General features: G+C 38.0%; 1 protein-coding gene across 1 annotated transcript in view; it reads right to left on the reverse strand.

Annotated features, from left to right (window-relative positions):
• ANKFN1 (ankyrin repeat and fibronectin type III domain containing 1) overlaps positions 1 to 23,826 on the reverse strand; it is a 51,812-nt gene that overhangs the window by 10,076 nt on the left and 17,910 nt on the right. The window contains 6 exon segments of the mRNA XM_075770545.1: positions 404 to 526; positions 528 to 567; positions 1,716 to 1,797; positions 8,274 to 8,381; positions 12,189 to 12,279; positions 13,785 to 13,882. Of these exon segments, the coding sequence (XP_075626660.1) occupies positions 404 to 526; positions 528 to 567; positions 1,716 to 1,797; positions 8,274 to 8,381; positions 12,189 to 12,279; positions 13,785 to 13,882 (542 nt within the window).

Below are 23,826 nucleotides of genomic sequence, written 5' to 3' on the forward strand. Positions count from 1 at the left end.
ACTATTGTGTAAAATTGATTTACTCTTCTTTGGGGTGTACAAAAAATAGTGTGAAGGTATCTTGAATGATGGCATAACATAATACCAACTTTAAACTTCTAGTTATTTCTTTAGGCTCTTTGTCTAATTGTCATAAAACCTTTTTGTACACAAGTAGCAATCATTTATGTAGGAACATTACATTTCAAAAAGGCTAATGTGCACTGTCAGTGATCCGAGTCAGAATTTAACCCATATAAATGGTTTGTGGAAAATTGCATTTTAATATGAGTGAAAAGTAAAAGCTCTTCATAATTTAGCTTTTTAATGACATCATTTCATGTATTCAAAATTATGAGCTAAGGTCTATGCGTTGCTAGTAACAAATCTGTTGAAGCAATATATGAAATTAGGCTCCCATTACCTTGTGAACCACAGGAAATCCCTGCGTAACTGAACTACTGTGAGAGTCATCAATCTCCACAATTGGGATTTGATCTTCATTGGTTACTAATAAATTGTCTTTGTAAAAAAATATAACAGATAAAGTAGAGTCCCCTAAAGAAAGAAGGAAACATTGTCAAAACACTTTTCATGTCTATTCACCATCCACACCCAATTTTAGTCAAAGAATCATAGGGTGTTAGTTCTGAGGAGATAAATTGAATCATCTGGTCTTAACTTCTCTGCTACAAAGATCATGCAACTTCAGTCAGTGAATTCTGAAAAATATTTGGGAAGCTTATCACTTTAGATGATGCAAGACTACAGGAACTCTGAGAAATTATGAATCTGTGCAAGCCACTAACATCAGTTGTAGAAAGAATTTTGCCAGAGTAAACAGTACATAATGGTGGCTTTATGCCCTTTAGAAAATCAGAAAATTTTACCAAAACTTTTTTATCATTAATGGGCTTAGTTCTGCCACCATTTACTTCACAGTAAATCTGAAGTAACTCAATAGAAATTCAGGTGGGTTATTATGGATTTACATTAGTGTAATTGAGTGTAATTTGGCCAGCATATCTGCAAAACTGTTTTATAGAGATCATTCCTTTCAATATTTACCCTTGCAATTAGTTACATATGTTAAGTAGTTGCCTTAGGAATTTAAAGACTCTGGAGAGCTCTTCTGAAAGAATCAAACTCTTATCAAATACAAGAAGAAAAAGCAAACTGAACACTCCTGGCAATTGAAAGAAGAAATAATCTAGGATAAGCAACTTCCATTTACTAAAAGAAATTATCAAGGCTGAGGGTTGTTTTGAGCTGGGTTGCAAACCTAGCTAAAGATGTTAGAGAATTCTAAGATGTGTTGCTTGTTGCCAATGGACTATTAAAACATGTTTATCTGAGCCCTGCAGTTTATATCATGAATGAAATAAATGGCATTAATAGTTTCATTATTGAGCAGCAACAGAGGCAGTGCTTCCAAAATACCTCAGTAAGTGCACTTTGTCTTTGCACAGAATATTTCACTCCGTTACAGTTCAAATCCATCTCCAACAGTAACAGTGAAAAGATTCTGTTGATTTCAGTAGGAATTGGAGCATATATTTTCCTATCACCTGTACCAGTCTTACATGTTCATCTGATTGATTGCTGTTTCTTGGTAGTGGAATCTTCACATATATTTCTAAGGTGCTTTTCAGTATTACATAAGAGCAACATACTGCTAGCTAAAACTCAGAATGTTTGGGAGATAAAATGATGACAAACCGTTTCAGAGTCTTCACAACTTGTTCGATGAGTGGAAAAGGTGCTTCAGGCTTCTGGAAACTGATTGTTTGCGACCAGCAGTCTGTAATTTAGAACTTTCTAAAATGGAAAATAAAAAGCAAACCAAACCCAGCACTTAATTTCAGTTAGTATCTCATAAAGAACCTTGTCTCTTGAACCACAATACTAAATTTCAGTCAGTGCCCACTATATTCCCTTTCAAAGGACAAACATTTAGAAACATGCTCAAATACAAACCTTTTGCTTGTATTTTCATTCTCTTTGTGATATGCAACAGCAAACAAGTTCCTTACTTGCAGCAACTCAGACTTGTAAAAATGTTTTGCTCCTAGGCAAAGTATAGCTTGAACCAGTATTGCGTACTTCTTAATGTTCAGAATGGATGTGAATTTTGCAAGTGGTCTGAAAAACCCAAGAAGAGATTTGAACCATCAGTTAAAACTGAATAATTGGTGCCCTGGCAATCACTACGCACCACAGCATCACCAGTCTAAGCAAAGTAAAAGCTTTATGGAAACAACTAGATTGACCTCATCTTTCTCTGTATGACATTAAATGCACGTGCTTCTGTTTGGATATTTTTTTTCTCCCCACCACAACAATTTCCACTCACCTGTATTGCTTCAGAGCTTTCACAGTTACATTGCTGCCCTAGTAATCTGGAATCCAGGGAAGAGGTGTTTAACTCTTTTGTTCGCATTCATGTCAAAGCTGAGACCTGCTTCTTCTCGACAGAAGAATTTTATAAATTCAAATATTGCTCGACCTTCTATAAGATTGTGGTTAATATTTATACATTGTATTATTTTTCACTTTCATGGATTTGACTTACTGTTTTTCCTTCTCTCATGCATGATCTCAGTTCCTTGTAAGCCAAAGAAAAATCTTCCAGTGGGAAACTTAAACTCGCAAGCTCTGTCAAACAGCTGTGTCCACCTGCATACCTGTAAGCAGATTTTAGAGCTGTGCCAATAGATGGCAGTCAGGAACATGCAGGATTGTATAATGGCAGATGTATTATCAGTTGTGTCCACATATGGCATTTAAAAGGAACAGGCACTTAAAACTGTTTGGGTTTTGGGGGTTTTTTTTTAATTGTCCTTTTTGCGATGTCCTTCCTGTTTAGTGGTGTTCTAAGATAAACAGCAGAAAACATTTAATTTTAAAAAAAACAATTATTCTTCAGATATTTACAGTGATCTGAAAAGAAGGGACAAAAAGGAAAACGTAACTGTGAAACTACATCTCAGTTTTCCGGGATCTGACTGTTTATTTGGATGAAGCATGGATACCCTCCCAGACTGAAGTGTGAAACATTTTGAGGGACACCCTTCTGCAAAGGGGAAAATACAAGTCTTGTGAAGAATCTATTTGCTGAAAGCTGCTAATCAGTCTGCTTAGGTTGTTTTCAGAGCAACATATTCCCAACTTCTTACCTCCAATTTAGAATAGGAGGTGTCTATCTGTGTCTCGCTAGTGAGTGTTAAGTTTTGAACATTTAAAGAACAACTAAATTTGCTCTTGTCAAAACCCCATCTGTGGAAATGCTCAACGTATTTTAAATGATGAATAAATTTGCACCATAATTGCACATTGAAAACCACAGAAAGAAGGACACATTGTTAGCAATAATTACCACTCTGCTGAACAGCAAGTACAAAGAAGGATGAGGTTCTATTGGGGTGGAAATTATACAATTCAGATGTATGAGACTTATTAGATCATCAAATCCATTGTCTTTCCAGTGCAAACTTGTTCTCCATGACATTCTCCCATGCGATGTTCAGTTTAGTCTTAACAGACTCATCCAAATCCATGACTGCTTCCTTTGATCCAACTGATCTTTGGGTTTTTTCCTTTTAAAAAATTAATTTGTTTTTCTATCCATATCTCCTCAAGATAATTTTTATTTTACTGTGAACTTTTTTTCAGTATATTACAGTAATGTAAACCAAATGCTACATAAAACTCCTGTCTTACTGTTTCCTTCTTCCAAGGAAGAATTTAATATTTAGGAATATAATTTCATTCTAATTATGCAATTTTATTTTCTTCTATATTAAGGATGGAGGAATGGAGGAGGAAAATGCTGAAGGCAAAGCAACATAATTCTGTAATAAACACCCAGAGACTGCAACATTAACATAAGAGGGCACATTACAAGTGAAATATAGGTTATTGGGCTATTCAGTGGTTTGGGTTAGTCACAAGCTTTGCAGAAGCCAACAGTAAAAAAAATAATGTAAACTAGATGGAGACTGTAAAACTCTCCTACATTGCTATTGGCTTTGTTTTACAGCATTGTGTGTCTAGAAGTCAAAAACATGGAGCTGAGATTAGAGGATAATTTGGATCTACAGGAAATGGAACTTTGTTATTTAATTAACTAATACATAACATAGAGTAACCTGTATAGAAAACCACAGTAACAACAAATAAGTTTATATGAATAAATGATGTAGGAATAGATCTATGAGGTCTTTTAAAAGAAGTTCAGGAGTGAACACAATAGTGGCTGAGATTAGAGACATTTCCAATGATTAGATTTAGATCAGAAGCATTTCAACCTGGACTGAAATAGGCAATTAACTACAAAGGTATATTTACAACATTATCAGTTTTTCTCAGGCAGGATATATAAATGTTTCTCTGCAGTTCACTTAAATACAACAGATCCTTAAATGCAATGTCAGTCAGTCATGGCAGAATAAGAACAAAGTTGCAAACTCAGACGCTAGCATGCATCTTGGGTCTGTGCTCTAGAGGAATGTCTGTTATGCCGTGGCATTTCTCTGAGGAGGAAGATCATCTGGTATTCTTTGTCCTATATCACTAAGACAAGCGGGTGCCTCTCCTCAAGTGGGGCAGATGTGAAGTAAATGGAATTACCTCAGTGCCAACATTATCTGAGATCTTAGCCCCACAAAGGAGACAGCCTGTGGAACAGCTAAATATCATTTAGGTGACCCTGAATAAGAAGCAAATTAGCACAAGATGAGCTAGAATCCCACTGAAATCCTAGTGGAGGGCATAAAAAGGGGTTTAGTTTTCACCAATTGTATAACCTTATGAAAATCCATCAAATAGCTGAACTTCCAGACAAATGCAAACTCCATTTAAAGCTGCACATTTTTAGCAGTGCAGACAACTGACACTGGGATAATGTGCACGGAGACGGAATTCCCTGCAGAAGGTGAAGGACCTAAAGTAGTGGCCAGACACATCAATAGCTTGAGACCGCGATAGATGTCTGTGTTACTTCACCTCAAAGGTGGGAATGTCTTTCAAAAGAAAATTCCGTATCACATGAGAAGCTATTGGCATGACAGTCATATTACTGGGTGGTATATTTTGGATTACAAAGTCAGGCTCAGCAGCTGAAATTGTAACTTCTTAAATTCCCTACCTGAACTTCTCAGTCTATGGCTTAGTTCTCAAGCCATGCTCTTGTGTATTCTCACAAATAATTTATAATCTAAACATTTTAAACATCCTGTGAATCAGAGATCCTTCTCTCTTTTAAATGCAATAAAATTATGCATTCTGCTTGTGAATCAAATTACAATTAGAAACATTTTTTATTTCACCTCTGACTTGTCTAGTAAACACATTTTCAGCCAAATTCAGAAAGAAAACATCTGGTAAGCATTTTGCTGAAGAGTTAGGTTTCCTTTCTTAATGAAGCATCACACAATTACTTAATCCACTCAGAATGTTTAGAAAGAATGATCTACAAGAAAAAATACTTAAAAAATACATTTGAAGTGTTGCCAGGACATACAATTGTAGTAACTCAGTTATGATAGTCTGTAGCATGTATTATGAAGACAAATGGATGACTGTTGTTTGTAATCATCAGGGTTTTCCAGAAGATTAAACATATGAAAGCAAAGCTTCCTAAGTAATTCCTAGGAGATTTCATCATATCACAGAGCAGGTTCAAAAGCAACAGCTGATCTAATTCCAAAAGCTCTTAAACTCACTGTACATTCCAATGTATTCTTCCTGGTATTTTTGTAAGCTTGTTTTCTTCAGCCCCTGCAATGCAAAGCATAGGGCAAAAGGCAGGCTGCAGTGCAAAGTCTGAATGAACAGACTTGGGCAAGAGATCTGCATGGAATCTGGGCAATTTAACCCTCGCAGATCACACTGGAGCGCGAGCACACAGCCTTGCTCTTCTAGTTCCTCTGTGTTCTGAGGCTTTTGCCTATGTTATCCAAGTAATCTCAGACCTTTTAGATTGATTACCCTCAGTTTTTTCCACCTCGCTTCAGCCAGCCTGAGCAGCATGAGTGTGATATCCCACAGAGGAATCACTTAGTGAAAAGCCAAGGTGCCAAGACCCCAAGGTTTGAGTCCTGTCTCTGACTTCATCTAGCTTTAGTTCATGCAGAGCTTGATTCTGCTGTCATTTATAAAACCACAGCACATCAGTGGTTGTAAGCAGATTGAAGGATACTCTACAAATAATGTCCAGATATTCACTACATCTCTAAAACAAATGAGGTAAACAGAGGTTACAATATTAACGTATAATCAAAGAAGAGTGTGGAGAATCATGGTAAAGAATGGATTAATGCCTGGGCAGGTCCTCAGCTTATGTATAAACAGCATATCCATGCCGACTCCTATCCCTGTCGGTCGAATCATGCTAATTTACATTAATTAAGAATCTAGCTCAGGCCTCTGTATTATATGAAGACCATTATTTGGGTTTTTCAGTCATATATAGTAGCATATCTCAGATCCTTGATCAAACTCCTCAGATTTCACTGAGTTTGATAAATACCAGAATCAAATTTCAGAGTCAAAGTGATGTCCTAATTCTTACTTTTTCTCCAAACTCTTTGTCTCAATTCTTTACCAAATTACTGAAATACAAGGGATTGACATCAGTCATATATTTAAGGCAAGTTCCAAAGGCTCTCCTATTATGTTACAACCCTGATTTATCCAAAAAATACTACTGTGTAATGCTAGCATTACAAGCAATTATGAGATTTTTATTTGGTTGGAGGCGAGGGAGTTGCTCAAGCTGACTCCACAGTGTAGTACTGCCACATGTAAGCTCCCAGATCCTCTTTCAGATATGCAAGAAAATGTTCGGAGCTAAACAGATTTGCTATATTGTTGTTATTTATTATTTAAGGAAAAGGAGTTAGGAAATCAACAACAGAGTTGTCTGTGCTTTGAGACGGGTTAATTTCTGGAGCAGTGGAATTTTATAAGAACCAGGCACTGGTGTCAGATTCTCAAAAGGAGGGATTTTCTGCATGTTGTTTATAACTGCTTCTGTTCTGGACTGGTATGTCAGTAAAACAATTTATACTAAGAATATTCTCAGATATTCCATTGCTTATTCCCTGTTGACTAGGAAGGTGGCTTGAAAGACCTAATATATGCGCTAACTTCAGAAAGGAAAAACTGTACCATGGAAAAAGACTTCTTTAATAGCATGAAAAAGCTGTGTAAGAGATAGAATATATCATCTGTATTTTCAGTACCAAGACCACCTGCAAGTGATAATGCCTGTATGAATTTTAATTAGAGAAACAACATTTTCTTGCAATATCTCCTTTCCCTTTCCAAGCAACATAGCTGAATAGTTTAAGTTGCTATGGTTACAATGGGTTGTGGCAGACTGTGGATTCATCATGATAGTGACATATTTGCACGTAAAGAACAAAGGCTGCGTCTTTCAGTTTCAGCCAGATGATTTTAGCCCTAAGTATTTCTATGATTTTAAATCAATTGATGCAGTTTGACATAACAGTCATACTAGGTGAAGAAAAATGCAAACTTCATGGTAGTTCAACTTTTCAGTTTAAAATAAGTTCCTTTGCCATGAAGCATTATTCCAGTTGGAAGTTTATTTTAAGAAAATACATAGTACTTTTCAACAACCCATATAGAACAGGAGTTTTTATATATCCTTTAAAAAGAATGCCAAGCTGTTGCCTTGGCTCTTGAGCTATTAAAGGCACAGTCTGTTTCTCATGAATGAAGAGCAAAGAGCTGGCTGAGGCTTGACTCTCTCCTAGTTTTTGATCCCATTCTATTTGAAAATATAGCAATCTTACCTTCCCACTGCATTGTGCAAGTATTTTTCATTATAGATTGGCATCACATCCACTAGACTACTTAGTGTCTTCCATTTGGAGGCAGCCAAGTCCCCTCTTTTGATCCAAAACAGTTGTTAACTCTCTAAAGTCTTTCTTAATATGAAAAAATAAAAGAGAGATCTTTGAAACATTTTAGTGGAATCCTCTGTGAAACTAATTTGTAGGAAAAACAAATCAATAGGTGTGTAGGGTACAGAGGGAGAAGAAGGGTGTGTCTGTGCTTGTGTGCATTCTAGCTTTCAGATGTTTTCATCCAACTAATTTCAAGGGTTAAGTGCAAGATAGTGCACTAAAGTGATTCCAGATGGGCCAATATTAATATCTTTCTTTTCCTGATGAATGAGAAGGTATGACCTAGTTAGAAAACTGCTAAAATTACAGGCGCCACAGAGGCTTCAGCTGGTGCCCTACCACATAGACATTTATCCTTACCTCTGCAATTATAATGCTGATGAGCTGCTCGAACCTGCTGAAGGAGACGTTCCAGGGCCTCAGTGTGTCCCCTGTGCCGAGGTTCTCTTCCACTGCAGTCTTTCCAGTCTATTGAACAAAAGAAATAAACAGAAATGAAACACAAAGGAGTAGGAGAAGGTTTTAAAGTATTTTCTTGTCTCTGATATTTCTTGGCTTTAGAGGAATTTTATATCTGGGCATGCAGCGAAAAATCACAGTTGTTTTTAAGTCTGCTGTTGTTACTTGTACAGTAAGTTTCCTTTGCCTTGTGCCAGCTACGTAATTAATCATAATGATTATTAACAAAGAGCTCACAATCAGCTCCTGGAAGCTCCTGTAGTGACTGACTAGACAATGGCTATTTCTCTTCAGTACATAAATGGCGTCTGTTACTGTAGTGTCAGAGCTGCTCTCAGCTGACACCAACACCATACCAACGCTCTCAGTACCTCACTGAGATCACGCTATTGCTCCTGCGTTTTGCTGAGACACCAGACAGCTCAGTGGCTCTCCTATATACAGTTATATAGGGAACCAATTGCAAAGCAGAGAATGAACATCTTCCCACAGCCAGAGCTAGCTCTGTAGCCACAGAAACATGCTCTGAGTAAAATCACTTCTGAAAATCTGCTCCCAGCAGAGGCCTGAATAAATGCTGGCAATTCCCGCCCTAGAGTCCACGCTCTGCTCAGCACTGCACTCGTGAGGCAAGAAGCTGCGGTTTCTGTCCCACACACCTTCAACCTCAGAAGTCTTTGTTTTCACTCATTTGCTGCTAGCTACAGTCTCAGTCTTGATTTAAGAAACGGGCAACCTCATCACAAACAGGAGAATGAAACTGTGTGTATCAGAAAGGAGCTTTTTAATTCCAGCCTTGACTAGTTTCATACTTCATTATAATGAGAAAAAAGTATTGCACCAGTTTCCTGACTCAAAGTAATGGTGGATCAAGGTATTAACAGATCTGCCTGCAAGGGAGGCATGCTTCCATCTTGCTGGCACAGAGGCCATGTACATATTCACAGCCACCAACAAACAGTTTGCTCACTCACTAAATATACAGATCTAGTTTCCAGTGGAAGTTTGGAGTCAAGCATTCCTTCCAATGGGCTCACTATGCCAGGGATAGAAATATATATTTGCTGCCATTTAGTATAGCAGCTAGAGTATGCCCCATGAAAGGGTGGAAAGAGAAGACATTTAGTATCCTGATAGCCTGTGGGTAGTTGTAACAGCTGCAGAGTGTCTACCCTGCATGTTGTATATTATTGCAGAGATCTAGGGCCAGCTGCATTTATAGCTCTGTGTGGGGAGGCCAGTTCTTAGATCTCCTGTGAGCAGCCAAGAGGAACCCACTGGAACTCACCAATCTCAAAGTGCTTTGGAGTCATCAGACTGGTAGAGTTTCAAACAACCTCATGATTTCTCTATCCCAGTGGTTTCCAAATTTTTTTAGCCTCCAGATTGCCAACTACCTTAAAAATGATGTGGAAATTGGACCAGCTTCCCTCATTGTCCATCACTCACATGCCAGTGAATAGCCTGGAAATGTTACTCTCTACTGTGATTTCACACAGCGCACAACAATGGCCACCGCCTTCCAGGCTGCTACTGTGTATGTAGGGGAAACAGGAGGACAGTGGCAAGAATTCACTGTCGTGCTACATGGATGCATCTCCAAGGAAATCACTAACCTTTGATGCTCTGGGATTGGAATGGATCAGGATTAAGCCCTGAAGCATTCATTTCCCTTGCATATTCTTCTGGTTGCCGTTACAGACAACTTTGTAGAGTATTAATGTATTCACACTTAATTTTTAGCTTAGGGCCATATTTTGTTATGCAACACTTGTGTAATTTCACATTGCTGCCTTCTTGCCAAGCACAAATCTGCTCGTTTTCAAAGCTGGTGGTGAAGGCAGTCACGTGGATAAAGAAGCTCTGCCCCCAGTAGCTGCAGCAGTAAATAGCATCTTGTCTCTCAAGCTAGAATTCTGATGTTAATATTACTTAATGAAAAAATTTACATTTAGGCTCTGGTGGTCTCCCTTGCTGTAAACTTAAGTGTGTGTCACTAAGGAACTTTTAATGAAAACACCACAATCTTGACAGCTATATCTACAAAGTGAGCCGAGTTTGCCTAATGCTTCTGTGTTCACCAACAAAGAAAACACATATATAGCCATGAAGAAACATGCCTCTGCCATATAATCACAAAAATTCCCATATATATCAAGTGATGTTCCTGCTCTCCTACAGGGAAATCCAAAAGACTCCTTTTGTTACCTTGGCTGCCTTTCAGAGAAACACCCCTGCAATTGTCCCAGGCACTTCATGGATGGTGCTACTCTCCCTGGTGGAAGCAGGGACTTCGCTGAGTTCTGAGCAGCTGCACATGACACCATGGCCCTACTGCCAGCAAGTCTAGGACTTTCTGCTACTCTAAAGCCCAGAATCCCTGAGACACTAAACATGGGAAATTAACTTAATTCTCTGCATAGTTTTTGTGTTGATCCACTGAAATCTGCAGGAGAACTTACTTCCCTTACATCCCAAAGCTTTGGAACTGGCACATATTGTCAGATTTCAGAAGGTTAGTAACAGTGGACAAAACAGGGAAGACAATGCAATATGCTCAAAGCAAAAGTGCGTATCATACAAAGCTACAGTCTTAAATACCATCTGTCTTGCCAGGAGTGCCCTGTTCTTTGAGGAATTTAGCTGAAAAACTAGCAGTTACCGTAAAAGAGACTGTTTCTCAGCTAATGTAATTTTTCTGTTTGTGGGGCCAAATCCTGTGTAGTTATACCTGGGTATAGTCAAGGTAATTGCATGTCACTAAGTTATACCAAACAACTCCATAGTAGTGAGTTATCCACATAGCCAAGAGTAGAATTTTGTCCCACAATTGTAGTGCATTTTTGTTCTCAAACAGAATATTTCTTTAGCCTAGTTCTGGTTTTATTCTGGGGTAAACAAGAGCAAAATCGAGGCAAAATGGGACAATGATACTGCAACAGCCTCATTTATCCAACCTTCTCCATTATGACTACCGAGAGTAGGTCCAGCTTGCTTTATTTTTTCACATTAGCATGCAAGATTATTAAATTGTTACATTAGCCTAATAAAACCAAATGCTAATACAATAAAATGAAAAGTCCCTCTACTGCATTAATCAATACATGGGAAGCTGTAATATGCTGAGCCTGTTTGGCATTGAACACTAAGTCTGGAAAAGCAACTAACAATACAGTGTGATTATAGTAGATCAAAAATTACAAATAAAAAATAATAGTCCTAATGGAGTCTGAGAAAACATATCATAGGTTTGAAAAGGAAGAAGGGCTTTTGGACATGTCTGGAACATTTTAGTGCTGATGGGCTAGATCCTATCAACATGCATGCCCAAACTAGAGTATTTTACACACAGGATGCTATAAGAATGGTCCAGTGGATGGAATCTATAATGTTACAAGTCAGATACAAAATTACATATGATTGATAGATGTGGTTTTGTTCTAGTTCGGATTCAGGTTTTGATCCATTCATGTACTGACAAATGAGGTTCCATATAGCAGAATTCTATTAGGAGAAATGAAGGTAAAAATATTTCTCATTTTTCTTAAGTGTTAGTAATTAGATGAAAATGTTCTGTCAAAGGACTGGAAAACAATAAAAGATTAGACAAAAAAATATACATATATGATTATTTTGCTTATTTTAGGGAGGTGGAAGGAGTTGAGGCTTATTTATTTATTTATTTCAATCCTAGATGTCATGGCAATTAAATAATGAACTCCAGAATATTTGTCTTTTTCTGTTCTTTGAAGAGGGAGAAATTCTTACAAAGCAACATCACTAATCAAACTAGGAGGGTAGACAAACTCTACCTACTTGAAGGAGAAGCATATGCAGGAGTAGATTTGCGTGGAGGTCCCCATCCTCTCATGTTGTATGCTGAAACATGAATGTAATACCTCTGGCCCTGCAAATGGAAACAACTGGAGTCAAAACTATTGCTTGACTTGAAATCTTGGCTGTAATAACTGGAAAGCAGTCCCTCCCAATGATGTTTTCTTTGAAAATCTTAAATAGCTTTCCGGTGCATCAACTGGTGCACCATGACAGACTGAAACACAGTAAAAAGAATTTTGGACAAGCAATCTGCTGAGGGTTAACAGAACACACCAATTCCAACTGACAAACCGCAATCTCTTCTACTGAAGCTGAACCCTGGGACCTCTTACAATCAGGCTTCAGGAATAGGGACTCCTCTTTTTCATCTTGTATTTAACAGTCTCTCTACCAGCACAGCAATGGAAGAAGCTTTGTTTGGCTGCCACTGAAATCAGTCACACATTTATCACTGATTTTGATGCATAAATCTAGGCTGATGGACAGCACTTCTGAAAGTCTAGCTTTTAATTTAACTATGTTATATGCTTTGGAGTGCATAGACAAACACACAGTAAGCACTGTTCTTAACATGTGCCTATGGAAGTGACTGTAGAAGCTTGCTTGATTTTATCTTAAGAATAGTTACTCTGTTTTGTTGTTAGAAAATGAGAAACAGAGTAAATACATGTTGTGGCTCAGCTCCCTGGAAGGCAGTGTGTGTCAAATCAAAGATTTCTTCACAGAAAAGGTTAGAAAAAAAAGATTATTTTTTCTGTTCTACGTAGAGGGGTTTATATTGTGCCAGTTGCTTATTCTTCAAAGTTAATTCTCTCATTTTGAGAGCCCATGTTTTGGGGCACTGGCCAAGGGTCACACGCATACTTCCCCCTGTTGTAACTCTAGGCCTGATTCAGTGTGCAGTGAATACAGTGGAAAGGCTCCAGCTCAGCGGATGCTGGATTGGGCCCCTCTAGTGGAAATAGTTGTATTTTGAGCAAGATTTATTTTCATCAAGTATTTTGTGAATCAATATTTGCTTGCACAAATGGTCCTGAACAGCCTGTAGGAAAAAGACTTTCAGACACATGGTCAAAATTATTCTGCTTAAAAATCCATATGAATGTTCCTCAATTTTCTCCATTGCTGACCTGTTCTTATCAGTGTAAAACATTTATACAAAAATAAATAACAAAAATGAAAATGATTGCCATCAATGTGTGTGTTCCTGGAATAAGTTGAAGAGAAAGAACTGGTTTTTTAGCTATTGGTCATCAGAGTCAGGACTAGATCTTTCACGAGCCTTTGATCTGCACTAAGATTACCCTGTGATCCAGAAAACAGCAGCTTTCACTCCAGTCTTTTCTGTTCTCCCGTAAGCATGACAACTTATAAACAGTTCATGCTGTCTGTCTATTCCTTTGTGGCTTTCGGATTATGGGTACCAGACATCTTATGCTTAATGACTAGAACTTGTTGTTAGAAGAAGGGTGCTCTGCAGTTATTACCAGCAGGCATGGATGCAAATTGTCAGTGTCTGTGTATCACTGCAGCGGCAGGGGGCATCAAGATCTAAATGAGTCATTTGGCACTTACTGTTTTGAGACCTGTGATGGTGCACCTCAAAGACTGAAGATTATCCATAATTATTTCACCAACTAAAGGAGAGAAGTCTTCTGAAGAGCTCCATTCCACTAGGAAACAAATAGCAGGAGAAAATGCCATCAGATACCAGTCCAAGCAAAGAAATCAATGTACTTGAATCACACACAAGTTAACTTTTCTTCTAACAGTTTCCCATTCCATGTGGATGCTAAAAGTCAGGTTTAACAATAATGTTTAGCAAAACTTCAGACAATAATTAAATTATATCTCTGTGTATGAGAAAGAAAAGCAAAATATTGCTTAAACGCTTTTCAGGAAAGAATGCTTAAAAACTCTGCAATACAAATTACATGCAGTCAACATTTTCCCTCATTTAAACAATTTCCTTTTAAAGATAGAGAAATAGTGGAAGAGAGTAGGTAGAGGATTTGGACCTGCTAATGCCATCTGGCAGTTTATACATCCAAACCAACAAAACCCACTGTTTTGCAATTGGATCTGCATAGGTTGGCGTGGGCAGAGTACTTGTGGCTCCACAGGACCACAAAACTCTCATCACCTAGTCTTGGCTAATTTGTATAGAAATACCGTCTGTGGACTAGATCTGACACTCGCTAGAGTCTCTTCAATGGTTTCAGTGGGTTCTGGGTCTCTTGTCCAAGCCTGGTTCTCCTGTGGTCCCTGAAATTACAGAGCTCCACAAGGACCTATTAAGTTGTATCCACTTTGGAAGTGAATTAAGTGGCGTTGGGCTGACACATCCTTCCCAACCTGTCCTGCAGCCTAAATTCTAAGGGATAGCCTCACCAAAGTGCTCCCATCAACTTGTTTGGATGACTCATATTCCTGCTTAAGGGGTTATGAAATCCATAATCCTGGTATCAGGACTCTTCCTCAGTACTTGCAAAAATGATTGTGCGTGTAAAATATCAACAGACCATGAAAAACTACCAGATGATTTAAAAAAAAAAAGCCTATATGTAAGTGGGGAACTGATGGCTGCAGGGATGAAAACAGTCTCTTTTTCTTAAATTATACTTTAGTAATGACAAGTACCATGATTAGAGTTAAGGTTAATCCTGGAGTCATACCTCTGGGATTTAGTAACTTGTACCTTCAGACTCAAATTCCCAGGAAAACCTATCAAAATATAGCAAAATTAATCTCTTTAATTATTCTACTGCAGACATGGGAAGATCCCATCAATTTTCTGGATTTACATCAAACTAGAGAATTATACCCAAAGCTTTCCCTTTAAGAGTCACAAAATAGTTTATAGATACTTTATTTGCATATTTATTGGTATAGGAGTCTAATTTAGAATAGGTCAGTAGGTATAGGTATTTTAATATTGGCACGTGAAATTTTCATCTTCTGGCTGTGTCATACTGGTATTTTCACGTTAAAAGAAAAAGGCTTCACGGAACTTTTTGCTCAGCATATACAACATTCAACTGCCAACACATTTTTCTAAAATAGCCAAGTATCAATAGCACAAGTCATTTTTCCTTTCTCTCCTAATTGCTCCTTTTCTGTTATTGCAGTTTGTGAATGCACAGCATGTTCTGCAACATTTTTGTATTTGCTGCAATGAAAAGGATATTGGTTTTGTCGATTGTCTTTGAACTTTTTCAGTGTATATTTTTCTAGTTTTCCATGGATTTTAAATACCTAATTACTGCCACCTTTAGTGGAAGCTATCTCTATATATTAGAATGAAAATATAGAGACTGTTACAGTACCGTACTGTAGGGTTTTGTTGACAACTTAATTATAGGAATACTTATAAGTACCATTGAACTTGATGGCCTGTCAGAATTTCCATTGTAAACCATGATTTTCAGGGTTTATAACTCCGCTGTATTAAATCATTGGGGACATTTTATACATGCTGCAAACTTAGACATCTTGTCTGTTTTCCAGAAGGATAAATTGGAGAAACCCTGTCTGAACTGCTGAACATGTTATCACCAGGCTTTCAGTCACTTCAGATACCATTTTTCTTCTCAAAGATTCATGTAAAGCAAGATAGTGTCACTCAAGACATGTTCTGCCAACAAATCCTGTCTTCATTGAAATCCCCAGGCATGGCTGACTGCTTCTCAGAGTGAAGGGCAGTGGTAAGGTTGCACTTTAGGCAGCACAAAACAAAAGCCAAGAGTGAAATAAGTGGCTTTAAGCTGCTTTTGAGCTTCCCAAATTTCTAGCTGTTCTATGGACTGGAGAGTGCTCAAACACAAACTGGTAGTTCAAGAGGCATATTTAAATTTGGGTAGTTTACACGGATGAACATTGCAGCCCTATTCTTGATGTGGATCTCTTTCTCAACCCTTCCATTTGTATTCTGGCATTTAGAAAAGTGCTCCTAATATTTAGAGATCCTAACACACTGCCTGAAGAGGAATTAACTGCCTTAATCTAAACAGGACTGCAATCCTACACCTTTGCTACCATGTGTACAGCAGGAACATCATGATACTAGTATCACGACTAGCAACAGCATGGCAGTTTGTTCTCAGAAATAATCAAGGACCAGGAGTTCAGAGAAAGAATGTGAGTTACCAAGAGGAGAAAAGGCTGACATTGCCTTTAGTGCTGTCTCAGGAATGGCTGAGGAAGTGGGTTTGAAATAATAAATCACAGCTTTGCTCTGATGTTTTAAGGAAAACTGTTGCCCCAACTCATGTTGTTGGTGAAACCCCATGTGCAGGGCAAATGCCCTCATCCACTTGCTGGGTGACACTGTGATCTCCCAGTCCCTTGAAGGACAACTAGTCATCAGGGAGAGCGAGCGACTGAGTCTGCAAGTCCTTTCACGAGGTACGGAGGAGGGCTGCGTACCCCTGTGATCCCCTCAACCAGCTGAGTCTTCACTGGCTGCTAGGCTGAGGCTTAGCTGTGCTTCTCATTATGCAGCCAAGTAATGCCAGCATTTTGTATTTATTTTTTTAACTCACCCTGTTGTGGCTGAGCCCCATGAAATTGAAAACATAGGAATATGATAGTAGCTTGTGGATCAGGTTATGGTTATCATTATGATTGAGAACCCTCCCTTTTAAAGGATATTTACCTAACAAGATGGTCTATACAAAGTTACTCAAAATGCAATTTTCAAGTATATATATTTACAAACCTCACATTTGGAAAAAACCCTGCCCCCCAGTTTCAATAAAAATTTCCATACTTAAAAAATAAATATTTTTTGAACAGCTGCATTGGAATAGTGCCTTCTTTTCCCCCTTGTTTCAAAGTACTACTGAAAACATATCAACAGGATACACTGAAGCATTGCTATTTTTGACAGAGTGTCATTCTCTGACTCATGATATCTGTCATAAAGAAACTCATTAAAAATTTTGGAAATTTTTGCTTACTTCTGATTTTAACAAACCTTTCCCCCCCTGATTTTACTGATACAAGTGAGAAGAGGGTGACATGATATAGTTTTAAAGAAATGCAAATCAACTTAAGTCATTTATCACTTATTAAGTTTATATCTCCTGTTATACATTGCGAGATTTCAGCTTTCTACCATAATGGTTGTCTAAAAATAATACATAATGCTCTACTATAATCATTCATTGGGTTTTAAACCTCTTAGAAGGATGTGAATACCAGTGTCCCTATTTTATAGGTGGGAAAATGAAGGCAAGGAGAGGTAGAGCATCTTGTTCACTCAGCAGGTTGCAGAACAACAAGGGACAAACTCCTATGACCTATATTACATTTATCAGGCCAGTGTTGCTCACACTTTCTGGCTTTGCGGGATATATATAGCTCTTTCTGGTACCAATACACAGCCACACATCCATGGCCCTACCCTTGTGATAAACCCGGGTCTAAAAAGTATGTAACTTTGTGCATGAGGAGCCCATCATGAAGATTTTGCTCAATCTTTGCATACTTTCTAAAAGAGAGTGCTGGGAGAGACTGCTGTGGTAGTAAACAAAAAATATCAACCATTTGTGTAACTCTAAAGTACTTGGGACTTTAAGAAAGAACAAAAAGCTAGCTAACCTCAGCACTTTAAAAGTCCAATGTAAAAATGTTCAAGTATAAAAACCTGAAGATGAAGAGGGTCCTTTATAAAAGCCCAGGAACAAGAGCTGGTCTTGTAGACTGTACCAACTGTGCTGCAAAGGACCTGAAAGCTGTTGGGTGAATTAAGGATGGAGCATGTTCCAGTCCCGTTCTGAACACCCCAAAGGCCTGCTTTGTTGTGAGCGCTGAATGTCTTCGCTGTTGCGGCTTTCCATCTGACACTTCACGTTATGTCAGAGCAGGGGTTTTTTGTGTGTTTAATATATTGGTGACTATGTGTTTTAATGAAGGTGCCCTGTATTCCAGAGCTAGCAAATGCACGATGTGTTGCTGCGGTCGCCAAGATAAGTAGTAATTTTTAAATAAACACCAGTATAAACAGTTACATAAAACTCATGTAAATTGCTGGCACATAATTTTAGACTGGCTTAAGTTATGTAACCTACTTGTGGCCAAGTTATGTGGTTTATTTTTTTTTTTAATACTCAATTCATGCAGTTTAAAATAAAGGGAGAAGCTTATTTTCACCTGTTTCTTTTCCACTTGCTATCTTGCTGTTACACTGAGCATGCCTTTAACAGCTTATCAGAGAGATTGACAGACAAGAGACAAAGTGAAGGCATGAAACACCTCCAGACCCTGTTGTAGATTCATTCAGGAAAGCACCTTCTCCTGAGTCAAGTAAACAGCCCAAGCCACAGTAGAATTTGCCACTTCTCTTGGCATTTGTTTTTGCTTGCGCTTAAATTACTCAGTGAATTGCCAAGTAGATTAATTAGACTGAAGGACATGAGTCCTGTTGCTAAATTAATGGGGTCTACAGAATAGTGTCCTGAGCTGGGATTCTGGGTTTTATTCTTGCATTTGCTGCTGACTTGCTGTGTGACCTTGGGCAAAGCATTGTGCCAGTGTGGCTTTTAACCCAGACTTAAACAGCAAAGATTGTCTCTCCTTCCCTTCCTCCCCATGTCTAAGGCCTAGGCTGAAGGACGCTGTGATCTTAGCTTGTTTTTCCAAGGGCCTCCTAACAAATACTTGCATTGTTCAACAGCTTCCTTTGAAATGTAAAACTGAGAGAGGGCGCTAACACCAGAAACCACTTCACACCATCTTTTCCTGCCTGCTGATCTTTACGAAATAATTTTAATAATTTAAGCTCATAATGTCTTAGCAGCTTAATGTGAGGATATTGAACACTGCCATTCATGTGAATAAAATCAGGATGAAGTACCTAAACAAATATTTAGAAGTATAACACAAGTGAAGAGAATTGAACACTAGTGAAAAGCAGGAATCTGTTGGTGTAGACAGCATCGCCAGCTCAGATGGAGAATATTGTTTGCAGTATTTGGTCAGCTCCTCCTAGCTGCCTTGAACTGTTCTTTCCAGTCTGAATTGAGAAAAGAACCCCATTTTTGCCGATTTGGGTTCAGGCTCTGTTCATGCCTCTCTCATGTTTGGAAATTCTCCAAAGAATGATAGGAGAAAGGCAAGTCATACCAGCTGTAGAGACCTACTGACAGAGATCCCAGCATAGTGCTTCCTTTAGGAAAAAAACAAATGTTTGGCACTGAGGAATTTGCATTTGTTCCCATGGATTTGGTTTTCTGCATGAAAGGTATAACTGACCCATAAATGCACACTAACTTAAAACATCTGGAACTGGTTGCATTCTGCTGGATAACAGCATAGACAGATACAATATGATACGAACCACAGCACTTACAATAGGGACAGGTGAGCTTTTCATTTGTTTGTTTGTTTAGGGACACTAACTGGGATTTACTACACTGCCTAAGGGACTTACACATATTGCTGTGCAAACACAGAAGTTAAAACAGTGTAGTCAGGGCCTGGGCCTGGGATTTCTAGGTACTACTTAAATTAAAACATGAGCTCCTAACTGCTCTAAATACTAGCGCTCATTATTTTGGATCTTATCTGTTATTTCAGTTACTTCTGTAAACTTATTCAAGGCTCTTTGTACTGGGTCAGTAGAAACATCAATAAGGCTGAAGAGGAATGAAAAAGATGAAAACAAACAGCATTGTGTCCACCTGAAGTAAAGAAAGCACTGTTGTGTTTTAGTGTGAAAGAGGTATGGATGGGTTTAAGGGACTCTTGTCAGAACAACAGTCAAAACAGTATCAAGAAGAGCATTTCTAGACTATTCCTAGAGAGCACATCTTCATTTGAAACTTCCATGGCTATACATCTTCATGATACTTGTTTCAGAGAATTTTTTTTTAATAATCAAATACTGTATTTGCCGTAAAGCTTCTTCCCAAACAGCTGTAGGCTCCTTTACCTTTTACGCCTGCTAATAATAATCAGTGATGTTAAAGAGCCTTTCTTGTGGCCCTGTTTCTGGATATTCCTTTGACCTAGGCCAGAATACTCTATTTTATGTCTTGATGTTTATGGGAAGCATTATGACAGCAGGCTGGGTGCCAAAGACACATCTTTGCTTGATCATGGTTTCACAACTCATCTTATGGCAAATCTACATCATATAAATGATTTATAAGATATTATTTTTATTGCATTGTAATAAAATTCTCACCAAGAGAAAATAAAAAAATTATTGACTGTTTTCTCTCAAGTATTCAATTAGTGTTTTCTAAGCACTAACAATTCTTTATCCATTTGTAATAAGGTCAGCTATTCCAGTACAAGAAGGAACTTTTTCCTTTCTGTTAGTGAAAATGACATTTCTTACTAACATTTTATAAATAACTAAGAAAATATGCCATGTGGGTGCATATTGCCTTCCAATGTGGACCAGTGATTAAAAAGTTACAATGGATTATAATAACAGCCAAGATTTGTGTCTCAGCCGTGCAATGACAAACGTATTCCACTCTGGCTGTGGAAGGAAAAGTGGGAGAAAATACACGTTAGAACGGTGAGAAGGGATTGGAGAATAAATGGGGTTCTTATGCGAAGGTTTCACATCCCAGAAACGTATAACAGCCTTGGCTCTGATTCTGCAAATTTCCACTCCCAGTGGGTACATTTTACTCATGTAATCTGTGTAACCAAAACTGGTGGGGAAGCTGCTCATTTGTGTGAAGCATGCATGGGTTAAGTTTAACTTCTTCCCAAAACAGAAATACATTCAAATTGAATTAATAATGAGAAAATGCAAACAAAAATGTAACCTATATCACAATGTAGGAGACAAATCAGAACACTGCGTAGCACTCTTAACAAAGAAAGTAAATAGACAAACCCTAATACAAGTAATCTGTTTAATGGGGTTCCACTGCTTTTCCTCTGGTTCTCCTGTAACATATTTTTAAAGAGGGACTTAGCTTATAGATGTTAATTAATTATAGTTAAGGCTTTTATTTCTCTATAAACTAATCCCTACACAGTAGCTTACAGAGCTTTCACCTTTCCCTAGCACTGCAGCCAGGTGTTGCAGGCAAAATAGTCTTGATTTGGGGAATTTTTACTTAATTGAATTTATTGCCAATTAATACAAACTTCTAATCACTCATTCAGACTGAGAAGAAAGAAAACATAAACAATTCAACAAACAGATCTAAGTGAACACATTTCCACCACCTTTTCCAGCCTCAACTTAAGCCAAACACCTATCCTCCCCCTTTACTGCTGCCAGCTTCCCAGGTCTCCACCAGGGAGTTACACTCAGCGATGGGGTTTTCGATTGCATTTAGAGCTGGCTGGGCCAGTTGTGGCCAGCACCTGGCATCTCCTGACCTCCTTTCACACCTGTGGCCCCTAGCTACTGAAACCTGCCACATATGCCCAACGCAGTACTCGGGCATGAGCTAAGTGGGTGCTCATGCATGAAATCATTGGGTGCTCAGTCATGAGTTAACAGGGCGCTCATGTGTGAACCAGCTGGGCGTTCATTAGTAAATTAAATGGATGCTCCTGCATGAACTGATTGGACGCTCATGCATAAATCAATTGGGTGTTCATGCATGAACTAATTGGGCGCTCATGCATGAAAACAGTAAACCCTGCAATTTATGCTCAATACATGAGGTAAGAGCTTGAAGCAGATCCAAAGGTCTGATTCCAAAGTTACATTCATGTATCAGTTCTGTTGGTCAGATCTAATTACTAGAGCAGTATCAAGTTCTGGTTGGAGAGGCAAACTGGCTATGGTTTAGACCCTTTGTGCTTATAAATGGACCAGAAAAGTCCATGATGGACCAGAGAAGACTTCAGACAAAGCAGAGAGCAGGGAAACTTTTTCACAACTCCTTTGAAGACATTCTGTTGTTTAAGTCTCCAGTGAGGAAGCATTCCCAAGCCCATGGATCAAAAGATCGGCTAAATCAGAAACCTCCTTCAAGACAGAAAATGAAGGTTTTGAGTTCCATTCCTGTCACTGGCTGTAAGAAATTCACGTCTTCTATGCAATACCTATAAACCGGAAGCTATAAAGCTTAGCCACATGCAAATAATTTCAAAAAATACTTATTAATTTTAGTAAGTCAAAGTAAATGTACAAGGTAAAGCAATGTCTAAAATTCAGCAACATCATGATATGGCCTTTTTTCTTAGACACTAAAGACAGACAAAACCAGAGCCTATGTGTCTGGGTTTTCTCATAGCCATTCATCTTGTTCAAAATCTTTATCAAAGACAAAGAAGGAGGAAAAAATGATTGAATTGAGTAACTGCTGTCTGATCAACTACAACATAACTTAATATGTGATCCATGTTCAAAGGTGGTTTTAAATACATAGCAAACTAAAAAAAATAGAAGTTCTTAAATTTTATGTTGTCCTACACATACTACAGACATTGTCAGGAGCTAGAAATAGAAAGGTTTGTTTTAACATTTATACATTTCTATACTTGCTAGGCATAAAAATAGAAGTCAAATTGCACAGTCCTGTTAGCTACCAAAATGTAATGTGCAAATAAAATGCCCAGGAGACCTAATAAAATGCCATAAATGAACTACTGTAAAAAATATCAGACCACACCTATTCAGCAGGATAAATTCAAATGTCTCACAAAGAAATGTATTCTCTCTTTTTTTTTTTTTATGGAGTAAGAACAGTTTTAGGGAAAGAAAGAATGAGTTTCAAAATATACAAAGAAACTTTGAATAATAAGTGAAAAGGGTTTCAAGATCAAGTTGAATGCAGAATGTTACTTCATTCCACTATAAATTGGAACAGGATCAAGCAGTGACGTAGCATCTACTTTAGGACTGAACCAGCAATTTAAATTATTCTCATGCAAAAAAATTCTGAAATGAGCCACAAATTGCTTTGGAGAAGGGAGGCAGGGAGTGACTTTTTGTCAAGATTTAAGCAAGGTAGAACTCCTTCTTTCCTGATCTAAGCTGACGTGGTTTATTTTGTAAAGACCCACACTGACATCATAGAAAATAAAAAAATCTTCTCTCCATCTAACAGAAATCCTGGAAGGCAGCTGGACAGTCCTGACAAACATGAAATATTCTGCTAAAACAACAAGCTAAACGAAAAGGTGACAAGGGCTAAAGTGGCCTAGATAGCCTAGCATCACTATCTGGAAAATAACTTGGCATCCAAGTCCACAGCTGCATCCAAACGGAGAAGATCAGCTCTGTTTGCTACATCAAACATGGCTCAGATTTTTTTCTCTCTTCCTCTCTCTTCAAACATAAATATTTCCAGGCTCTTAAATAAATTAGCTTAACTTTGGTTATACAAGCTGTTTCATTTTTTCTCCAAAAGGGTATATAGATGTTTGTTTAAAAAATTGTAAATAAAATATAAACGGAGATTTTCCATTGCATAGGGATCCTTTCCAGTAGGTAATGATCAGTGCTATGTCCATTTTTCTTCCTTATCCTATACTTGGGGATCACAGCATTATTATGACTACTTCTAATGGGAAATGGGTGAAAAAAAATTGTGCAGTAAGAGGAGGTTTACCTGTACTTATTCACCATAAAAGCAGAATAATAACCAGGTTTAAAATGCACAGAAAATAAGTGCAACAAAATTATAGTTAC

This window comes from Balearica regulorum, chromosome 18 (assembly GCF_011004875.1).
Source record: "Balearica regulorum gibbericeps isolate bBalReg1 chromosome 18, bBalReg1.pri, whole genome shotgun sequence".
Taxonomy (NCBI): domain Eukaryota; kingdom Metazoa; phylum Chordata; class Aves; order Gruiformes; family Gruidae; genus Balearica; species Balearica regulorum.